The 19,224-nt window shown below is 42.7% G+C and overlaps 2 protein-coding genes and 1 non-coding gene across 5 annotated transcripts in view; all 3 read right to left on the bottom strand.

Moving 5' to 3' along the window:
• per1b (period circadian clock 1b) overlaps positions 1 to 6,727 on the bottom strand; it is a 22,943-nt gene extending 16,216 nt beyond the window's left edge. The window contains exons 1-2 of one of the 3 annotated variants that reach the window (XM_035409091.1): positions 6,504 to 6,727; positions 1 to 357 (exon numbers count right to left, since the gene is read on the bottom strand). The exon at positions 1 to 357 is cut by the window's left edge and continues 275 nt beyond it. In XM_035409091.1, the coding sequence (XP_035264982.1) occupies positions 1 to 81 (81 nt within the window). In that variant the 5' untranslated portion in view covers positions 82 to 357; positions 6,504 to 6,727. Of the gene's footprint in view, positions 358 to 2,912; positions 3,122 to 6,503 lie in introns of those variants that run through there. The other 2 variants (XM_035409089.1, XM_035409090.1) reach the window with 2 other exon arrangements.
• Positions 6,728 to 8,792: 2,065 nt separating this feature from the next.
• On the bottom strand, positions 8,793 to 15,346 carry LOC118223037 (vesicle-associated membrane protein 2). The gene is made up of 5 exons (XM_035409093.1): positions 15,026 to 15,346; positions 12,791 to 12,914; positions 12,419 to 12,577; positions 11,705 to 11,756; positions 8,793 to 11,078 (listed from the first exon to the last, which is right to left on the bottom strand). Coding segments are annotated over exons 1-5 (354 nt in total). The 5' UTR covers positions 15,028 to 15,346; the 3' UTR covers positions 8,793 to 11,061.
• A 785-nt stretch (positions 15,347 to 16,131) lies between these two features.
• On the bottom strand, positions 16,132 to 16,213 carry trnal-aag. The gene has a single exon. It is a non-coding gene; the product is annotated as a tRNA-Leu (tRNA).
• Between the last annotated feature and the right edge of the window lie 3,011 nt (positions 16,214 to 19,224).

The raw sequence follows: 19,224 nt of genomic DNA, 5'->3' as shown, positions 1-19,224 counted from the left end.
TTGCCCGGACAACTCCTCGGCCCCGCCCATACCACCCCTCATGTCACTGCCAGGGGCCGAGTCGGAATTATCATCACTCATAATAAAGGAACAAGATGCTGGCAGATTGATCAATTTTTCACACAAATCTCAAAAAGAATGCAGTTGCAATATTCCAACACTAGGTGGGGCTGCTGGGACTACAGACGCGAATCATTGATGGTATTTTCCAAGCAAAGGAGAGCATTGTTTTTCACCCGTTTCAGTCCGGAAAGAATATTAACAAAGTGAAAATTGTCAGGAAAAATTGCGTAGTTTCTGTAAGTCTTCTCGCCGGATTGTAGAGGTGTTTTCTGTCTTTTGAAGTCTTGATAGCACCTGGAGAGACAAAGAAGGAGCCAGTCAGAATACAGGAACAGCTGCCAATCACACCAAACCTGCAGGAAGAGAGATTTTAAATCCTTTGAAGAGGATGTTTTTTTCCCCCTCAAAATTCTAAGCCAGTGTTCTAGAACTCAGCTGCATTCAGCCACTAGCAGTGACTGTTACATCAGCAATAGAACGTTCAGTCAAGAACATTCCAATCACACATTTGTCACCGTACACCCCATAGCGGCGAAGCATGCTAGAATCTAACGAAACAAAAGCCAGCCACTGCATCCACTTCACGCCAAACTGGCTGTGGGGCACGTCCCCAACAGCTTGCTCTGTGGTGAAAATGCACTTTTAACATTCGAGTGGGCAGGTCCATTCAGGCAGAGTTCAGGCCCTCACTGAGTCCTCATGTCCACTCTCAGCTGACCACTGAGAGCTCCGACACGAAGCTGTAAAGCCAGGCGAGGTCACTTCCACAATGAACCGGGGACATGCCAGAGCGCACGTCTGTGCTGTAGCCTGGACTTTGAGTTCATCCTCTGGACTGGCAAAAAATAGCTGTTTAAAAAGAAAAAAGGATCGGGTGAGAATACCTCACACATCCTGTAAGAATGACCTCACACGTCCTGTAAGAATGACCTCACACCTCTTGTAAGAATACCCTTTCTGTGTCTTCTACAGTACCCTTTCACTTCATTGCATTAAAGAGGTCATTTCAGACCAAGTGTCAGTCATACGGACCATGCCACCGTCTTCAAAGGGACACCATTTTCTACACATTCTGCATTTCTGATGCCACAGGAAAAAGTGCACCCGCTATTTTTCTACGCCATCGTATTCATCATAACCCCGCGTGGATAGTCGTTTCCGTGCGTGTATTTCAGGCCTCCCGTTCGAACCCTGAGATTTTGGCGCGCGTTCCTTCGAGCCCCCTGAAGCTAGGGTGCGTCGCTTGGCAACGGGCGCCTGCAACGAACACATGGCAAAATGCGCGAAAATCGCACTCCTTCCCGGGAGCAGGACGGACAGCTGCCCCGGCAGTGAGTCACAGAAAGCATGGAGGAACACTGGTGGGCTGACTATGCCGCCCCCCCCCCCCCCCCCCAACCAAAAAAAGGGAAAAAATACTGAGAGAAAAAAAAATGGGGCTGCAGAAACCGAACAGTAGAGCTAACGCTGGACATCCGCTGTTTTAAGCTGCGTCATAACACAGAGCCAATCACCAGCCTGACATCCAGCAATGGCAAGCACAGGGTCTAGGGTCATTTTCTACATTTTATTTCAGTTTTTTCCTCTCCCACCCCCACCCCCCCCCCCCCTCCCACCCAAGGCAAATAATGGGAGGGAGACCATGACCATGATCATGAAAAGCTGCAAACAGACAAAGATAAGTGGGGATGTGTGGGGGGGGGGGGGAACAATTGTAATTTGGAAGTTTTGGCAATAAAAATCTGTCTATATCAGCAGATAACCCTGGCAATGCCTGCACAGTTGGGAGTCTTTATTTAGACTCGCTCTGGTACACTCTAGAAAAACCATTTTTAGCAGGACACGTAAACAGAATTAATTTCAGGGTGTGATCCACAGTTGCCAAACAGTATTCCTGGCTGATGTGAAACAAGCAAGTGCTATATTTAGGCTACTATAAATCACATTGGGCAGCTTACATGACCCGGTCATGGGCTCAAACTACTCTTTCAGCCCTCCACAAAAAAAAGGCAGCTATAGCGAGGAAAATCCAATCATACTTTTGGTCGCTGAAATTATCCATTGTACTGTGAGCCTTTTAAAGCACAATGTAGCCTTAAGAGGGCAAATCATCCTTCATTAGACTTTTAAATAGCCTAATTTTAAACCATTAACAAATCAGGAATTTCAAGTCCTCCAGGGCAGTGGGAAAACCATAGACATGCATATATAACTAGACAGGTGCCCCCACACCTTCAGATAACATAAGCCTGCGAAGCCCCGGAACTAAAGGGCAAAATATTGGAGCTTCCCATTAAAGTGAATGGGGAATATCAGACTTTTGAAGTCAAAATAAAACTTCCCTCGATAGTATTTTGAACTCCATTAACGACCAATGCGTTTCATATGAAAAACAGACTGCAAAAATGTGTAACGTAATGTGTATATTTTAATGAATATTTTTATTAAAAATTGTGATCACAAATGTAAAAACTGCCTTTACAGTATAATAACTGAAAATACAGGCTATATTTATTGCAACAAAAATAAATACATATTTTCTTTGGCAGAATGCATACACGACAAACGTCATCCGTGAGCATGCAATCAAACTTCTGAAACAGAATATAAGTTGCTTTCGTTTCTTGACATCGCCTCATTTTGGAAAGAGTACACTTCATACACGACATTTGTGATGGAGACATTTAACTGAAATATAACGCTGCGTCATAAATCTCTCAGCTCAATTTAGCATAACTTCAACATGAACCAGCGACAGATAAAATAAGCGCAATAATAGAGAAAATAGCTGTCAAGCACCGCACGTTATAACATATCGCCATAAAATAAAAAAAATAAAAAAAACATACCAGAGACGCGGAGATGCACGGATGCGCGTGGGATGGCGACAGACAGAGAGGTGAGAACAGCAATCGGCTGCGCGGTATTGTTTTATGAAAAGATGGGAGATCACGACTAGTACCCACTAAAATCTCACAAAACACACGGGGGTCGCCTCTGTTCGCACATTCTCGGGTTCATTGCATAAAGCGAAATACGCAGCACACATTCTGATTGGCCAACGCAGAATGCACGCTCTTCCTCCTCACCTCCTATGTATACGCAGAGCGCACGTGTCCCCGGCTGTGAGTTCGCTTCCTCCAACCAGCTGCCCATTGGTCACCGCGATTGACCAATAAGGGGAATAAAAGAGGGGGGTTTGACTTTTTGTTACTCGTCGTCACTCCCAGGTGTCACTGCCGTTTTTCTCTGCGATTTTGATTCCGATTCAACACAGAGCTTCATTCACCATTACATTCCTTACTGTGAATATTCTGTAAAATATAGTAACGTTCGTTTAAAAAAAACCCATTAAAAAGTCAACAATTTAAATGATCAGTATTATAAAACCAGATGAACACTTTAAAATCTTGAGGAATAATAGTACTGCGGGAAAACGCCATATGACCACAACCTGCTTATAGCCTATTTCGCCAAGAGCATGGGACCAATACTCCAGTCCTGGAGGACCACTGCGTCTGCCGGTTTTCGGTGCATTTCCACGCCAGTGATACATTCCCGTCGTTGATTGGCTTAAGGACCAGCACATCTTGTCCTCCAGGTCATAAGTGGCGGTTTATTGACTTAAAGCCTTAAGACCGGCACGCGGTGTGGCGCTCCAGGGCCCCGCGTTTGACAAGCGTGACTTAGCGGGAAATAAAATAACAGGGCCCTGTCCCCGGAGATAATCACCGTCTGCGAATTACAGGAGATGCTGAAATAGAAACGCAATGAGTTCATACTGTCCCGGAGCGGAACGGCGCAAGAGGGGGGGGAGCGAGACAAGCAATTTAGCCATCTCTATTTTGGGTAGGGGTACATTCGAGTTGATTTCTCAGAAAGGAATTACATGGGTCATTTTGCCAGTAACACCATATTAGGTTTAGCTACTTTATACACTGGGATAATGTTTTGAGACAAACGAAATAAGATAAGTTAAAAAAAAAAAAAAATTGTGGCACATTCGTCAATTGGATTCGGGCCCAGAAAGCCACAGGATGGCATTACTCAGCAATTAATTGGCCAATTAAAGCTGTTAATTGCTCCGCCCACCTGGCTTCTTGGATCTGACCTGGATGAAAATCCATTTTCAGTCCGGTGGAGAGATTACTTGTTTGTTACTTGTGTGGCGAATTTAAACTACAGTGCATACACATGCTGATAAACGATAAATCCATTGATCAATCCAAAGAACCCGCCCATATCAGCAGTGCGTGCAATGTTTTCTGACTGTTTGACTCAGCTAATTAATTAATCATGGACTTCGATCTCGGCCTTGATAGGTAGAATCAGGTGGCTTAGTGCTGAGCTAAAACAAAAACCTGCACCCACAGAGAGGACTGGACAGCTTATCAGCTGTAACAGTAGCCTGCTCCACCCCAAACCAACCAGTTAAAATGAACAGCCAGACTGCAGAAGTGCTAGTGAAGTTTAAATATTCAGGCACTTGCAGTAAATGCAAATTCTATATCTGTCTTTCTATCTAACCGGCATGTCTTTGGACTGTGGGAGGAAACCAGACAAACCCACAAGGACATGGGGAGAACATGCAAACTCCACACAGAAAAGTGGGACTTTCTTGCTGTGAGGCGGAAGTGCTACTCACAGAACCATAGTGCCACCCCCATTTCAACAACAACATGGACAATAATAATAATAATAATAATAATAATAATAATAATAATAATAATAAATCACTGTAAAGTAACCTAAATCACTGTACTGCATCCTGAAACGTGCGTCTTTCTTCTGATACACCTTACAGTCAGCAAGAAACCATACCATAATCAAGCATTTAAAAATATAAAAGGAAAAAAAAATCCACATTTTTACAATACACATTTGAACATGTTCCATTCCTGTAATTTTACTACACTTCTGAGGCCCCCTACCATAACTTCTGTTCTGCTTAACGTAAGCCCAGAATACGTTTAATGATTAATAATTAATGTTTACGGTCACACACCATTGCACATGCGCTTTGCCGTTTTTAAAGCACATGCTGACTTGAACCCATTGACACTGCACCTCCCTCCCCCCAGCCCCCGACCGCAAATAGAGTTGTCCAGCTTCAGGCATGTACTATTAAGTGCACGTTCAATCCTTACAATCTTCACACTGAAGTGACCTCTACCAATATAAGAAGCATCTTCAGCAACCTTGAAGAGCCAGATTAACCAAATCAACTGTTCATCTAATATTTATCTTATTATTTAAAGCAATTCTACTCCCCTCTTGTGGAAATTTTGTTGAACTGCAGCTGCATGGGGTACAGCAGTGACCTAGAAAATCTGCCCCATTATTTAAAGACACAGGTTTATTTTTGTTTTTTGTTCTTCTCTTTTTCATGACAGTTTCGGGTTAATCATTTCTTTCATTTACAAGATGTTAAAATTAACTTATTTCCGAATCGAATGTAACTATAGGCAATGCAAATATATACGTTTGCAAATAACAATAGGTAGTAGACATAAATTACTTTTAATTACATATATAATATAGGCCTACTATAGTCTCGACAAACAACTCTCTTTTTTTAAGTCCTGAGCTACTAACGGCACAAGTATAACTGATTCATTTTGTTTGTTTGACTGCGGTTCCAATACAGGAGCGAACCAGGACTGGCGTGTACGGCCCTTAGCAAGGGTAAGTGGTTGGGACAAAAACCAGCATATACGTCGGACCTCCAGTTACGGAATTATAGCATGCATGCGCTAAAGCTATACGACGCAAAATGCAAAAACATGTTTGAAAGACAGCTTGCAGGCCATGACACACACTCACATTTCTCGAACGGTGGTGCCAGAGTCAGCGATTTCCTGTTTTTAAATGGGCTCAGCCAAAAACCGCACCCACGCGCAACGCGTTCTGTTCCATGGTAGAGGTGTACACGGTGCACAGCCAACAAAAACAGTCATTATGTAGGCTACACAACAGCACCGACACAAGTAGTTCGCAGTCCAGCCACGCGCATCAATGGTTAAATCTTACGGCTCGTGATGCGGCCAACTAAAACTGGCAAACTGTACTTGGCGTACAATAAGCATAACACGACGTTCTCCAGTGGAGACAGCCAAGAACAGTGTACACAACCGTTAAACCGCTAACTGTCAAACAGTGCTTGGCATGTAACAAACATTTCGTTTCTAAGTTACTTAGTCTTTATCGCAGGGCACCTAGCTAACGTTACATCAACACAAAAGTAACGTTTAATTATTACAATCGCTTTGAAACATGAGGGGGTTCTGTCGCGCGTTCCTTAACATACCGAATGATACAAGGCAGTTGGCATTTGAGAAGGTACAGTTTCATACGGGCAAGTCGCACTTGACACAGTGTTGGCTGCACGGATAGACGCCACTCCCATAGCTAGCAAATGTTAGCTACATGGCTAAGCTTACCTTTTCATCAAGTTAACTGGATCATTTTTTTGTGTGTAGAAGCGTAACGACGTTCTTCATTTGACCGTCCACAGAGGGAAAATCTGGATTTGACACGTTCGTTAAATACGCTTTAACGTACTACTAATGCCACCAGCCCGCTGAACTTGCCTCCTTCCGAACGACTGCTCGTTGATTTCTGTGGCATAAACACACTCCGCCGCCCCAGACACGCACAGATACACGTGTTAATGTGTCCACAGATCTTTGACGAAATATTATTGGTTGCTGGAAAACCGAATCTCCGCCTACAATTGAACGCCTGTCCACTCATTTAGTTGGTGGGGCGGTGCTCCTTGCACGGGGCTTCAGGGTCACGTTGCTGCTTCTAGCTATATTTCTCCCAGGGGGAAAAAAAACCATTGACCTGCTCCGCTATTCTATTATGTGCTCTAAACCACAGCCCCACAAATATAAACGTGCACACCAAAAATATCCTGTATCAGTCATGCAAAAAATAATAGTAAATATATCAAATTACCACAATCTATTAGTAAGATTTAATGGTTACAAGGAGTTTGTCATTAAATATATTTTACCCCCCGATTACAGCTTCTCACTAAATCTTCTGGAAAACGGAATGCCTTTAAATCGTTTATGGATTTAATTAATATTAAATCGATTTTAAACCCAAAAATATAACATCATTTTAGCCCAAAGGATCGTCTCTCTAAGGCACACCATTGACCTGTATTTAGGTCTTCGTATCTTCCCGAGGCCTATTTCAGGGGTGGAAGAGAAAAAAAGAAAAAAAAACTGTGCCCCTTTCCACGTGCAGCTGCAGGAAGAATTGTGTGACGTCATAATTTATTCCTGCCTGTGCTGTGCACGTTGTCGGCAGGGTGGACGGGCCACGCAGCCGCACTCCTCCTTGCCAGGGATAAAAATTGCAGCCGGCTTTTCAGAAATGCAGGTGCACAATTAATCAAATGTCATCATTTAACCCATTAACGATATAACGTTAGTTCAATTGAACTACTGCTCCTGAGACATAAATAGAATAACATGCCACGGGCCACGAATGACAATAAAATATAATATAATCTAATCTAACAAAATTCCTGTGCATTGTATAGATGCTATATTTGTAATTAAATACGTATGTAATTGTAAGATTTGTAAATTATTGTAAGATTTGTATTAATGTTGCATAAAGTTTATTTTCATTCATGTTGTTTAAATAAACATGTAAGTTCAGCAAAAATGTTTGTCACTGTTTTGAGTTGTAAAAAATTGCACTTTGTTTGCATTGTGAGAGATAAATTGTATTCCTTCTGACACATGACACATTATTTTGACAGGAAAGGAAGAGGAATCTGCCAGAACAGCGAAAAAGACAAAAAGAAAAGTCAGATCAAGTTTAAGAGCTCCAGGTGAGAACAACATTTTCTTTCTCTTTTTTTAGAAAGGTGCAATAAATTAAGGAAGATGTTAAATGAATACCAGGCGCTGTCCGTTAAACAACACGCAAGGGACAGCCAATAAGCTACAAGTAATACCATAGGGCTTACCGTGAAATGCCAACGGAATGCAGGGACCGCATTGCAGGTCCTATAATTCCATTATTGATGGTGCCCACCTTCACCTTGGAACACCAGGAATGTGCCAAAGTGTGAATTACTTTCAGTGTTACACAGCATATGGTCCCCCCCCCAGGGAGGAAAAGGGGACCTGTGTCCCCAGTGACTTATAAATTAGTTGCAAAACAAGGCCTATTGTGGCCAAGCATACGTCCAAGCTCAGTATACGGGGAAGTCAACCAAAACCTGGCATAAGTCTTAAAACAAGATTACTTTTCCTTTCTTGGTTCTGAATTGTGCAACCATTGAACATTTTATCCAGGAACATTGTAGTACAGTACATTGGATAGCGAGAATAAATTGCTTAGAGCTAGCATTCAGCTTTGAAACTTAATTATAAATTTAATGACACCGACAATGAGGTGTGAAATGAAGGGAAGCCGGTATAGGCTGTGCTTATGTAGTAAAACAGTACATGCAGTTATTAAGGTAATGCTGATGCTAGCAGTGTTAAGTGACATGAGCAAAACCAAGGAATTGTAAGTCCTGTGTGCCCATTTCATTCACTTTTTTTCCCCCACCCTCATATTTAACACTTGTCACCTGACAGCCTGTCTCCCAGGTTGTGAGGCGGCACCTCCTCCACCAAGAACACTCGCTTGAAACCATACTAAAAACAAACGATGACGTCATCGTCGTTTCTTTGTTCAACAGCATCAGAGATTTCAGATTTAAGCTCAGGCATCCATTCCGTTTATTGGGTTGTCACATATCACAAGAAACACACACACACACACACACACAGAGGGTAACCCAAGTTCCAGGGCAGAACTGTGTCATAGTCCATACAATAACCACATTTTTTTTAAAATTACGAAACACCTTCATATTTTTTTTTGTCAGTTAAATAATTTGCATCCCTTTTTAACCTAAGGCAGAGGATAACGTTTATTTCGCAAACCCCTTCTTTGTGATTTCAGCAAAGTATTCTTCAGTCAATTCTCAGTCGTACAGATAGAAATATGTGCATCTCAAATGGTCCGCAGCATTGAGGGTGGAGCAGGGTCAGTTAGCCAGTTATCAATCTTTGATCGACAGCCCATAGCATACGCTTTCTTCCTAAAATTGTAATGCGCAATTTGAATAGCATTTTGAAGATGGGTTGAATTAACAGGCAACAAAATTTTTCTAGCATCCAGTAGTACACAGTAACAGTTCTCATTTTCTCTGTTATCTATTTATTTTTAAAGGCAATTTCCGTGTCAATTTGTAAAAACATGGTTTGTGTCTGTTTGGGTGGGCTGCTGCTCTAAGCTAGCTAATCTAGTTAGGCTATTGATGAAAGGGGTATGGAGCGGCATCTCTCTTGCAAGAGCAAGACAGCCCTCCATAAAATAAACGACAGACAAGGCGACCATTTAAGCTACAAGGCTGCCACCAATCACCAACACAGCAGCATCTGAAACACCAGCAGGAGGTATCCTATTAAAATAACTTTACTTTGTTTGGGGGGGTGTAACGTCGTTTAGGGTGAGAAGCACTGTCACAGAAGCGCAGGGTGGGGGAGAGATTACTCAGACTGGACCGTGTATCATCGGAACAGACGGAAGGCCGCAGGACAGCCCCATTTTATCATGCTAAGACATACGCACCACGGCCGCGTAATCTGCAGACCGCCAAAGAGGCGGTTGACCCGGGACGGTAATTCAGGTGCCTGTCGAGCCGTCCTGGTCTGACAGGCCGGAAAAAAAAACCGAAAAATGTATACTACCAGATTAAACCTCCATTAGCGGCTTATTCGAATCAGTTCACGGAACCGGACTCAACTTCAATGTTCAGAGTTAAAGCAGCTGTCCATGTACTGAAAACAAAAAAGTCCTGTCCACCTCCCATTTTCAACTAAGTTATGTTCAGCATGCAGTCGTTCAGAAGATTATGCAACAAGTAGCTGCATAGCCCTGGATCCACAGTTGACTGCAGTGGAAGAGAGTACTTCTCACTCTGTACACTGTAGTTAACCAATGGTGTGTGCTGTGCAGTGAAGAGAAGCTGGTTACATGCAGGTGTCCACAGAAGAGCAAAAACATTTTAAAAGGGGCCCACTTGCAATTTTCAAATGATAATTCCGAAAATTGGAATTTGTTTTACAGGGACATCTTGGCCACTTGGCAGTTATCACACATTTACAATATAGTTACCCTTCACACACACAAAAATCCTCAACAACGTATTTACAATTAGATAGCATACAGTTACACTGCTTTCAATGAGTATTGTGTTTCGGCAATGAGAAAAAAAATCTAACTGCAGTACACAATTACATGTTTACAAAAAGGACAAGATTTAAGACCAAGAAAGGGAGAGAGCAGAAAATGCTTCTTCAGTAAGGCTAGAGAGGCTCGGTAAAAACCACCACAGCTGTACGCCTATAAAAATGGCGAGATAAAGGGTTGAAAATATTTATCACTAGAAACCAATGTTTCAGTTTATAACAATCCATTGTGCAAAGATAGTAGAGAAAAATATCACAAAATTCCCAGAGAGAAAGGTGCACAATAATTCCTGCAAGAAGGACAACGCTGGTCAACAGGCAACAAGTTCAAGCCAAAGGCAATGACATGGTTACATTTAAAAAGGCACAATCGCACACACACACACACACACACACACACACACACAACCTACAAAAGACGCCTCAGAGTAAAACTATACAACATCATGACTGCTATTCAACTATAGCCAACCACGAGACTTACTGTGTTTTTTTTTTTGTTTGTTTGTTTGTTTGTTTGCGTTTCTGTTACATAGACAGCAGTGGGAGTCATATTCATACAGATCAGAAAGGCTAGGGTGTATATGTACAAACAAAAACCTGGCGAGAAGGGCCAGGAGGATGGGCAGTGAGCCAGCAGAGGTGCACGTGTCCCTTCTCTTCCCTGTTGCTTTATTTCAGGGATCTTCGGTTGAGTTCGAAGTTTAAATTAAGGGCGTGGTGTCTTTTAGGAGCTGAAGTAGACTGTAAAGAAGAAGAGATGTGGGGAAGAGTCAGGAACAGAGATAAAAAATAAAGATGCCCAAATAACACAGTAGAAACACCAGGAACATCAGTCCGAGAAACCCTTCTTCATTGACATCACGTCCTGCCTACCCGCCTAAATTTTTAATATCGTTTTCCCAGAGAAAGGGAACGAAAAACACACAAAAAAACCCATGGTGTGAAAAAACTGATTTTGCCTCAACATCATCTTACACAAAGAAAGGGTGGGGAGGAGAGAGAGAAAGGGAGGGGCGGAGAGAGAGCAAGGCAGGGGACTAGGAGAGGTGAGAACCGAGCATCAGAGAAAGAGAAGAGGTGACAGACAAAGAAAAAGAGGGGTGAAGGATGGGGCAAGGGGGGGGGGGGCACAGTAGAGAGAAAGATGGGAGGATGAGACAGAAGGGGGGAATAGGAGACGGAAAGACAGAGAGAGAGGACCGACAATCCAGGAGAGGGTAGTTAGGACATGGAAAGGGGGACTGAGACAAAGATGAAGAGGTAAGAGGTAGAGGTGAACAGATCGCATCACAGTGGCAGACGCTGTAGCTTAGCGGAGCAGCAGTACGAGGGCAGGTAACTCAGATTCGCCGGGCAGGGGTCCTTACCGATGATGATGATGAGGATGATCGCACATATCACCCCCAGAATGATCATCATCTGTAGGGGACAAAGGGAAACAGGCAGATCAGTGCGTCCTCTTCTGCACGTACGGTCCCGTCTACGTTACGCCCTCACACACCCCGCATACACACACACACACACACACACACACACTCTCACACACACACACACACACACACACAAACACACTCACACTCTCACACACACACGCACACACACACACACACACACACATGCACACACACACACACACAAACATACTCACACACACACACACACGCACACGTGCACGGTGCCCCGTCCACCAGTCTGCATTACGCTCTCACATACACCATTACACGCTCGCTCACACACACCATTTGAACTTCGAAGATCGCAACTCAGCATTCATTTTCAGCCATGTGCTTGCTACACTACACCAGGCTTAGCGTTGCTGCCAAGTCAGGCGTCAACGCTCCCTCCATAGGAATTTTCTTTTTAATTAATTAATTAATTAATTTATTTATTTTTAACTTTCATTTAACCAGGGAAAAAATCCCATTGAAATCAAAATTCCCTGGCATAAAAAACAGAGATATACAAGACAGCAGACAAGCAAGTCACATATATCAAAAGGCAGGAGCACATTTAGCCGTTTAACGGTTTTGGACGGCGCATCGAGCGTTTTCGTGGCGCCGATCGCGCACGCGCAGCGTCACCTTCAGGTTCTTCCACCAGTACTTCCTCTTCAGCTTGGCGGCGCTGGTCTCGAACTGGGAGGCGCCCGCCTGCAGGGCGTCGGCCCGGTCGTCCAGCTCCGACAGCTTCTGGTCCCGCTCCAGGACCTTGTCCACGTTCACGCGCATGATGTCCACCACCTGCGGGGACAAAAGGAGGCCCGAGAGAGCGGAGGGGAGAGACTGAGGAACGTGGAAAACGACGGCAGATAACAGGCTCAAAGCACAATGGCACTCATTAAAGTCTGTAGACAAACACACGCACCGACACACACACGTATGCGTGCGTGTATGCGCAAGTTTAACTGTGTGCGTGCACGTGGGTGTGCATGCGTGGCACCTGTTGATACTGACCTCATCCACTTGGGCTTGTGTCTGCTGCAGCCGCCGGTTGCTGGTGAGGTTGGGGGGGGGCTGCGGTGTAGAGCCATCGCCTTCTCCCGCTGGGGGTGGGACAGCAGCAGAGGTGGGGGCAGACCTGTTAAAAGACGCCCTTCCTGTGAAAACTGAATTTCTTTCTTTTTTTCTTTTTTTTTTTAGCAGAAATGTGATCCAGGTAGCATGAAAACTTCAAAAAATAATCCAACTGTAATATCTGAAGCACGTCAAGTCCACAGATTTAATTATTACCAATTAAGCCCAAGGAGGTGCCCGTGGCTGTTTGATTAGGTTTTTAATTTTATTAATAATTCATAATAATGCATACGGTTTGCCAGTAACGGGTCACAATGTTCTAACTGCTGAGTTTTGGCTTTCTGATTATTATTAAGAGATTTAATATATATATATATATATATATATATATATATATATATAGAATCAGAAATGCAAGATGCCAGTTAAATATTCATAAAGGCGTTACAAGGAGCAGCATCCATTTTGAGGCCTCCTGAATTGACAAGTGTTTCCCATTTGCGGGAACTCAACTTTAAGCACAGTAATTTGGGCTGTGATGTGAAAATGTGGGAGTAAAACAACAAACGTTAGTACATGGAGGCTTCTTCCACTGTCAATATAACAGGGTCCTATCTGACCATTTAACCTGATAATTTGATGATTTTCGCCAAAATGTATCGCTGTTCTCTCTCCTTGTCAGTCACAGCTAAAGGCAGTGTCGTGCGTTCGGCTCCAGCGGCTATAAAGACATGGAGTGGATTTCAAACGGTATTACAGGCCACAAAATCCAACCGTCCAAAAATCCTAGAGCCAGAGCAAGGCAAGCCATATCACGTGATGCCAGAAATGCTCCTCGTTTTTGCTCAACCCAAACCTATACGTGCATAATTTGATTAATGAATTGGCTTAATTAACATAAGTGACCATGACTACCTGGAGGTAGTCAGTTGTTTAACCGTTCAGTTTTATTTATTTATTCTTCTCAGGCTCTGAATAATAGATGAAACTGTTGTAATCGTGCTTGGATGGAATGAAAACCAGAAACACTGCCACTCCAGGACCTTGGGTTGCCTAACCCCTGTAAACTAGGCCGTTATAACAGCCTAATCAAAACAAACAAACAAAAAAACAGGTCAACTAGTACGTCAATTTGATAGGCCTATTGCCTACTACAGAGCTTTAAAAACACTCGGCATAACAGAGAATACAAAAGAAACAAATTACAATAGAACGTTGACAGTTATTTCCAGCAGCTAATAATACCGTTGGATATAGCACCCAACCCACGTTTTACAAAAAAAATATACACAAGACGAACACATCTGGCAACCAACTGAAACCAGACCAGTCCAATCCGGTGAAGTTCGAGCATTGTCATGCCGCACTTCTCAATTCGTGCATCTTTAGCTGACTCGCTACATTTCCATTCTACTGCCTTATGTCAGAACGGTAAACATTATACAATGGGTTGACAGCGATTTCAATTATGTGGTTTGAAGTAGTATAAATGGGGAAAAAATAACTAGCCTGCCAGCTAGCGCAGGCGTCTCAGTGATCGACAGCTGCATATTTAACTACAAAGAATTGTATTTTCACTAATACAAAGACTACAGCCTAAACACAGGACATTAACAAACATATTTCAATACATTTAACACAGTTTATCCGTTTCAGTCAAGCTAGCTATCGTTTGCTGTAATAAATGTACACCTATTGTCTTATTTCTGTGACGCTATATGGATCAGACAATTCGTTGATGGGCTAAATGCCTCAGTGGTTTGTTTTTTATACCTATTATAATTTCCCTTTCACGGCGAATTTGACAACTATATACCCCATATTAACGGAACCTATATTGACGGTGATGGTTCCATCTGTTGCTCTACACCACTCTCCAAACTTGCGCCTATACCCAGCAAGGCGTCTCTGGGCAAACAGAAATGGAAACCATATATAGTCTATATTTAGGCTGATTCTTTTTTCAAGTTTGCAATTCATTTACCCGTTCGTCGAGAGTAAATATCACAAACTGTATTTTGGCCAGAAGGCTAAATCAGTACTAGCTATTTTCTTTAAATACGTTTGCACATTTAGCTGGTTGGCTACTACAAAGAAATGGTCATCAAACGAAGACACGCAGACGTGAGAAGATTCGACAACAGACTACACACACAGACGCACAAAAATACTCACATTGTGCCGTTAATGCAAATCCGGCTTCAACAGCTAGTTGTGTTTAAATTGCTGGAGTGTGTTATTTGTAACCCTAACAATCGCCGACTCTCCTCTTGTTGATACAAAGTAGCTAGCTGGGGGAGTGGTTACAGTTATAGAATTACAGCGTGCGTTTTTCGTTTGCTGAAAGTACACGCGCAGTGTGGTTTTTAAGTTTACGTCGCACCTAGATACAATGTTCAAAGACGGCTGTTCTCCAAGCCCACGCACAATTGCAAACATGAAAAATATATGCCCAGAATAAGGGTTGTTGACGTCATTCGTCATCCGGGAAAATTCATGATTGGCGGGATAGCGGGAGGGGTTGAAAAAGTGCAGACACCTGTCCCCCAGGGCTGACCTTGGATCAGTGTCAGTTCATACGACAGCGACAGGGTTGACTTTACAGTAGCCGATCCCGGATCAGCGGGTGGCGCCGTTGTCTAGTCTGAGCGGGGTTGTTATGGCGATACCTATAAATTGCGCGAGTAGCCTACGTGAGCTACATTGAATATCCGAAAGAAAGATATAGCCTATGTATGTATGTATTGTTAAAACAAAAAAACTCATGTAAGTCAAGTGTTGTAAAATAGAGGAAACTGATCAGAATGAACTGGTGAAAATGGTCAAACGACTCACTTCAGTGCACAGTTAGTTTAGCTAATTATAGGGCCTACCGTAGGTTGTACATTAACATATTTCACAAAATGGAAATTGTGTCAATGCCAACGATACATCACATAGGCCTATGAGAAAAATCAATGTCAAATGGTAATAGCCAATCGTGTGTTACAAAAGTGTGAAAATGGAATTGGATTTTTCTTGTTTTAATGTCCAGTGGAGTGTTTTGAATATATGGGTCGTGGACATGATATCGACTATCCAATTCGACACTGATGTTTGTTGTCTGCGTGATAAATTGTATGAATTATTAACCAATAATAAGCCTGCGCTTCGTGCACAGAATTTTGCTAAATTAACTTGAATTTGTTCAGCTTGCTAGATGTCACACGTGTATATAATGGGAAAAATACACGAACTCCAAAAACGTAACATCGTTTCCATGTTGATAAACAAAATAGTATTGGCAGCGGTGGGATTCGAACCCACGCCCCCGAAGAGACTGGAGCCTTAATCCAGCGCCTTAGACCGCTCGGCCACGCTACCGGTGATGATGAACCGCACAATATTGTATTTTTCTTCTCACACACTGACGATGTGAGCGCAAAAACGTTATATTTTAGCAGATTTCCTTTAAGTTACAACAACTGTTACTGTGTATGCATTTGTTCTATACATCCACAATCATGTTGCAAAATCCGTGTGCATACTTTTCAATCTTCAATTGATCGTGCTTGCTAATTGCCATACAAGTTCTGTTAGGTGGCTGTTCAGGGAATAAAAAACGGGTGGTATCATTGCTTGTTCCCTTACGAACAGGACGATGCACCATGAGCCCAAATGACACCAACGTAAACTCATTTCTGAAGCTCGCTGCTTATACATTGATGATTATAGCCTATTAAAGTAAAAAATAAAATAAAAGGCCTAACCGGCAAACTACAGGAAGAGTTCCTCCAAGCTTTATGAATAGGCCAGGCTTACAATAAATATCTATCGGTTATGTTAGGATGCACGCGGCGACGTGCAGGCCTACAGGAGTGTGGGGCACCTGCTAGCAGCCAGCAATCTGTATTCGATAAGCAAAGGGGAGAAGGTGAAGCGGGTTTCTGCTCTGAGACACAAGCTAAAATAAGAAGTCTGAATATTCTCGCAACCCCCCACACGGCGTTAATTAGCCCCGGATTCTGTTGTCTTCGACGACGGGGTGCAAACATAACTAGCGGGTGCTTTGTCGGGGAGGTGTGAGAAGCTATAGGGCCGGGGTTATTTATAGTTTTCTTCGGCATGTGGTATTCCTTTCACATTTCACGACCCAGTGCCAGAATTCGTCACACCACCGGGAGCCAGCCCTCGCCTTGTGTAGAGGAAAGGGTCCACGCGCATTAAATTTCACTATTCGTTTGCACACTGCCTTTTCACGGTTGCTGAGCTTCGCCTGAATGTTTTAGCGGACTGTGGGAAGCTCTCCATTGACATCTAGGCTAGCCTACGTCCAGAATGACTTTTGCTGTAGTCAGCACCTCTCTAGCCAGCGAATGACGATTGTGCTCAAAGGTTCTTTTTAAGGTCTATATCAATATTTTAGTTAATCGGTTTGAGTTAAGAATCCACATAATTTGCGTTTTAAATTTTATTACTGAGTTGATTAGTGTCATGGTACTTGTTGTAGGCTATCATAAGCCACCAAAGAAACGAAGGAACAAAAAATAGAAACGCTATTACAATAAAGTAGGCTATTCTTGAGTCAGCAATGCTTACTGGGATATTTAACCGTTTTGATAATTGACTTGACTTGCTGAGAAAACTTCTAAAAGTTTGTCTCCACCAGGTCGCAGTGTAGGCTAGTAGCCTAGTCAGTCCTGCCTCTTGAACGTCGTTGAAAGTGCGGCTGTTAAAAAGTGAACCAGAAGAGGGTGATGTTAGATAAATGTAACATTACATTACGATAAATGTAACATTACATTACATTAAATTGTCGTGTCTAGGAATCGACAGAATTCAAGTCCAATCTTTAATTTGTAGAAAACAACTTCACGAGGGAAAAGACACCACAGCAGCAAGCTCTTCAGAAAAGTTAGACTTTATTTGCACAGGTGCACAAAGCCGGATCAATTCTGCAAAATTGAACCTCGATTGTCAGTTTTACATTCATTTTATACACTGTGCACCCACCATCTGTCCTTCTTGGCACCACAATGATTTCCTGTTCTTGGGTCTACCTGACCTTCTTGGCATCACAATGATTTCCTGTTCTTGGGTGATAACGTCATTGTGGAAAGTTACCCCAACGTTCCCATAAAAAATATTAGTCTTTATTCTGTATTTTTTCCATTAAGAATGCAAGTCACAGCCTCCTGAAATTTTCCATTGTATTCAGGTTACATAGTGGTCATTGTGAAATATTAGTCTTCTAGCACATTTATTAGCAGTTGATCAGTTTGAAAATACAAGTGTATGGTTAGTATTTGATTAATGTTTTCTGCTGAGTAAGTGTGTTTTTTTTAAGCCTTCTGCATTCTCTTGCTTTTTCTCTATAGTTGATACTGTGGTTTCTTGCATTTCCATAAGCTCAGCTGCAACTAATGATACAGGTTTATTGGATTACATATTGATTATATGAGTGAATAGTCATACATGTGATGTACTTTTACCATGGAGCATCGAGAGTTTGGAGGAACCAGTTTGATCAACATTGATGGGAATACCCTAACTTTAACATGTGACGTCATCACAATCATGGGGAGTCTCAAAATTTTCCTACAACATTACAGGCATTTGGCAGACGCTCTTATCCAGAGCGACGTACAACAAAGTGTATAACCATAACCAGGAACAAGCATGTCAAAAACCCTAGAGAGAAGTACCGTTCCAAGTGCAGGGAACAACCGCATAGTTCAACTTGGATCCTGAAGGTTAAACTGATTAACACTAACACAAACGAGAACAGCAACAACGCAGTCTATGCAAAAATACAAGCAGTAGTTAAGACAAGTGCATTAACTAAGTCACCTACGAAACAGCTACCTAGTTACAACCCTAAGCTTACAGTCAATTAAGATATTACAGGGAGGTAGGGAGGGATGGGGAGAGGTGCAGCCTGAAGAGGTGAGTCTTCAGTCGTCACTTGAAGTGGGTCAGTGTCTCAGCTGTTCTGACCTCCACGGGGAGGTCATTCGACCATTGTGGGGCCAGAACAGACAGGAGACGTGTTCGGGAATGAATGTAGAAACGTGGCACTTGCTGATAAGAAGGTTTTGTACGGTAGCCAAGTGAAGAAATATAGTTAGTAGAAATGGCACAGTGGTGAACTGGTGTAACTTTTTAATAAAAGGAATACATTTGCCATCATGAAATGCATATGGGTGGCCGTGAGTGAGTTTTGGTAAAGCAAATATAAGCGTAAGAAAACGTTAGTGTAGAAGAGGAAATTATCTGCCTCAGGGCGAGGCGGGATGCAATCCTTCAACCAGAGGTTTGCCAGTCTGTGACTTTGTTAGTGCAGCACCGTGACATAGCTATGCAATGCGTGAAATATCATTAGCAAACCTGTTCGT

The sequence above is a fragment of the Anguilla anguilla genome, chromosome 3 (genome assembly GCF_013347855.1).
Source record: "Anguilla anguilla isolate fAngAng1 chromosome 3, fAngAng1.pri, whole genome shotgun sequence".
Classification (NCBI taxonomy): domain Eukaryota; kingdom Metazoa; phylum Chordata; class Actinopteri; order Anguilliformes; family Anguillidae; genus Anguilla; species Anguilla anguilla.
Note: the sequence above shows the minus strand (reverse complement) of the source record. Positions and strands in the feature narration are given on the sequence as shown.

Coding starts and splice junctions, on each gene's coding strand:
- LOC118223037 (XM_035409093.1), bottom strand. Junction 12,578..12,790: donor CACAAGCCCAAGTGGATGAG/GTCAGTATCAAC, acceptor TTGTCCCCGCAG/GTGGTGGACATCATGCGCGT. Junction 11,757..12,418: donor ACTGGTGGAAGAACCTGAAG/GTGACGCTGCGC, acceptor TGTCCCCTACAG/ATGATGATCATTCTGGGGGT.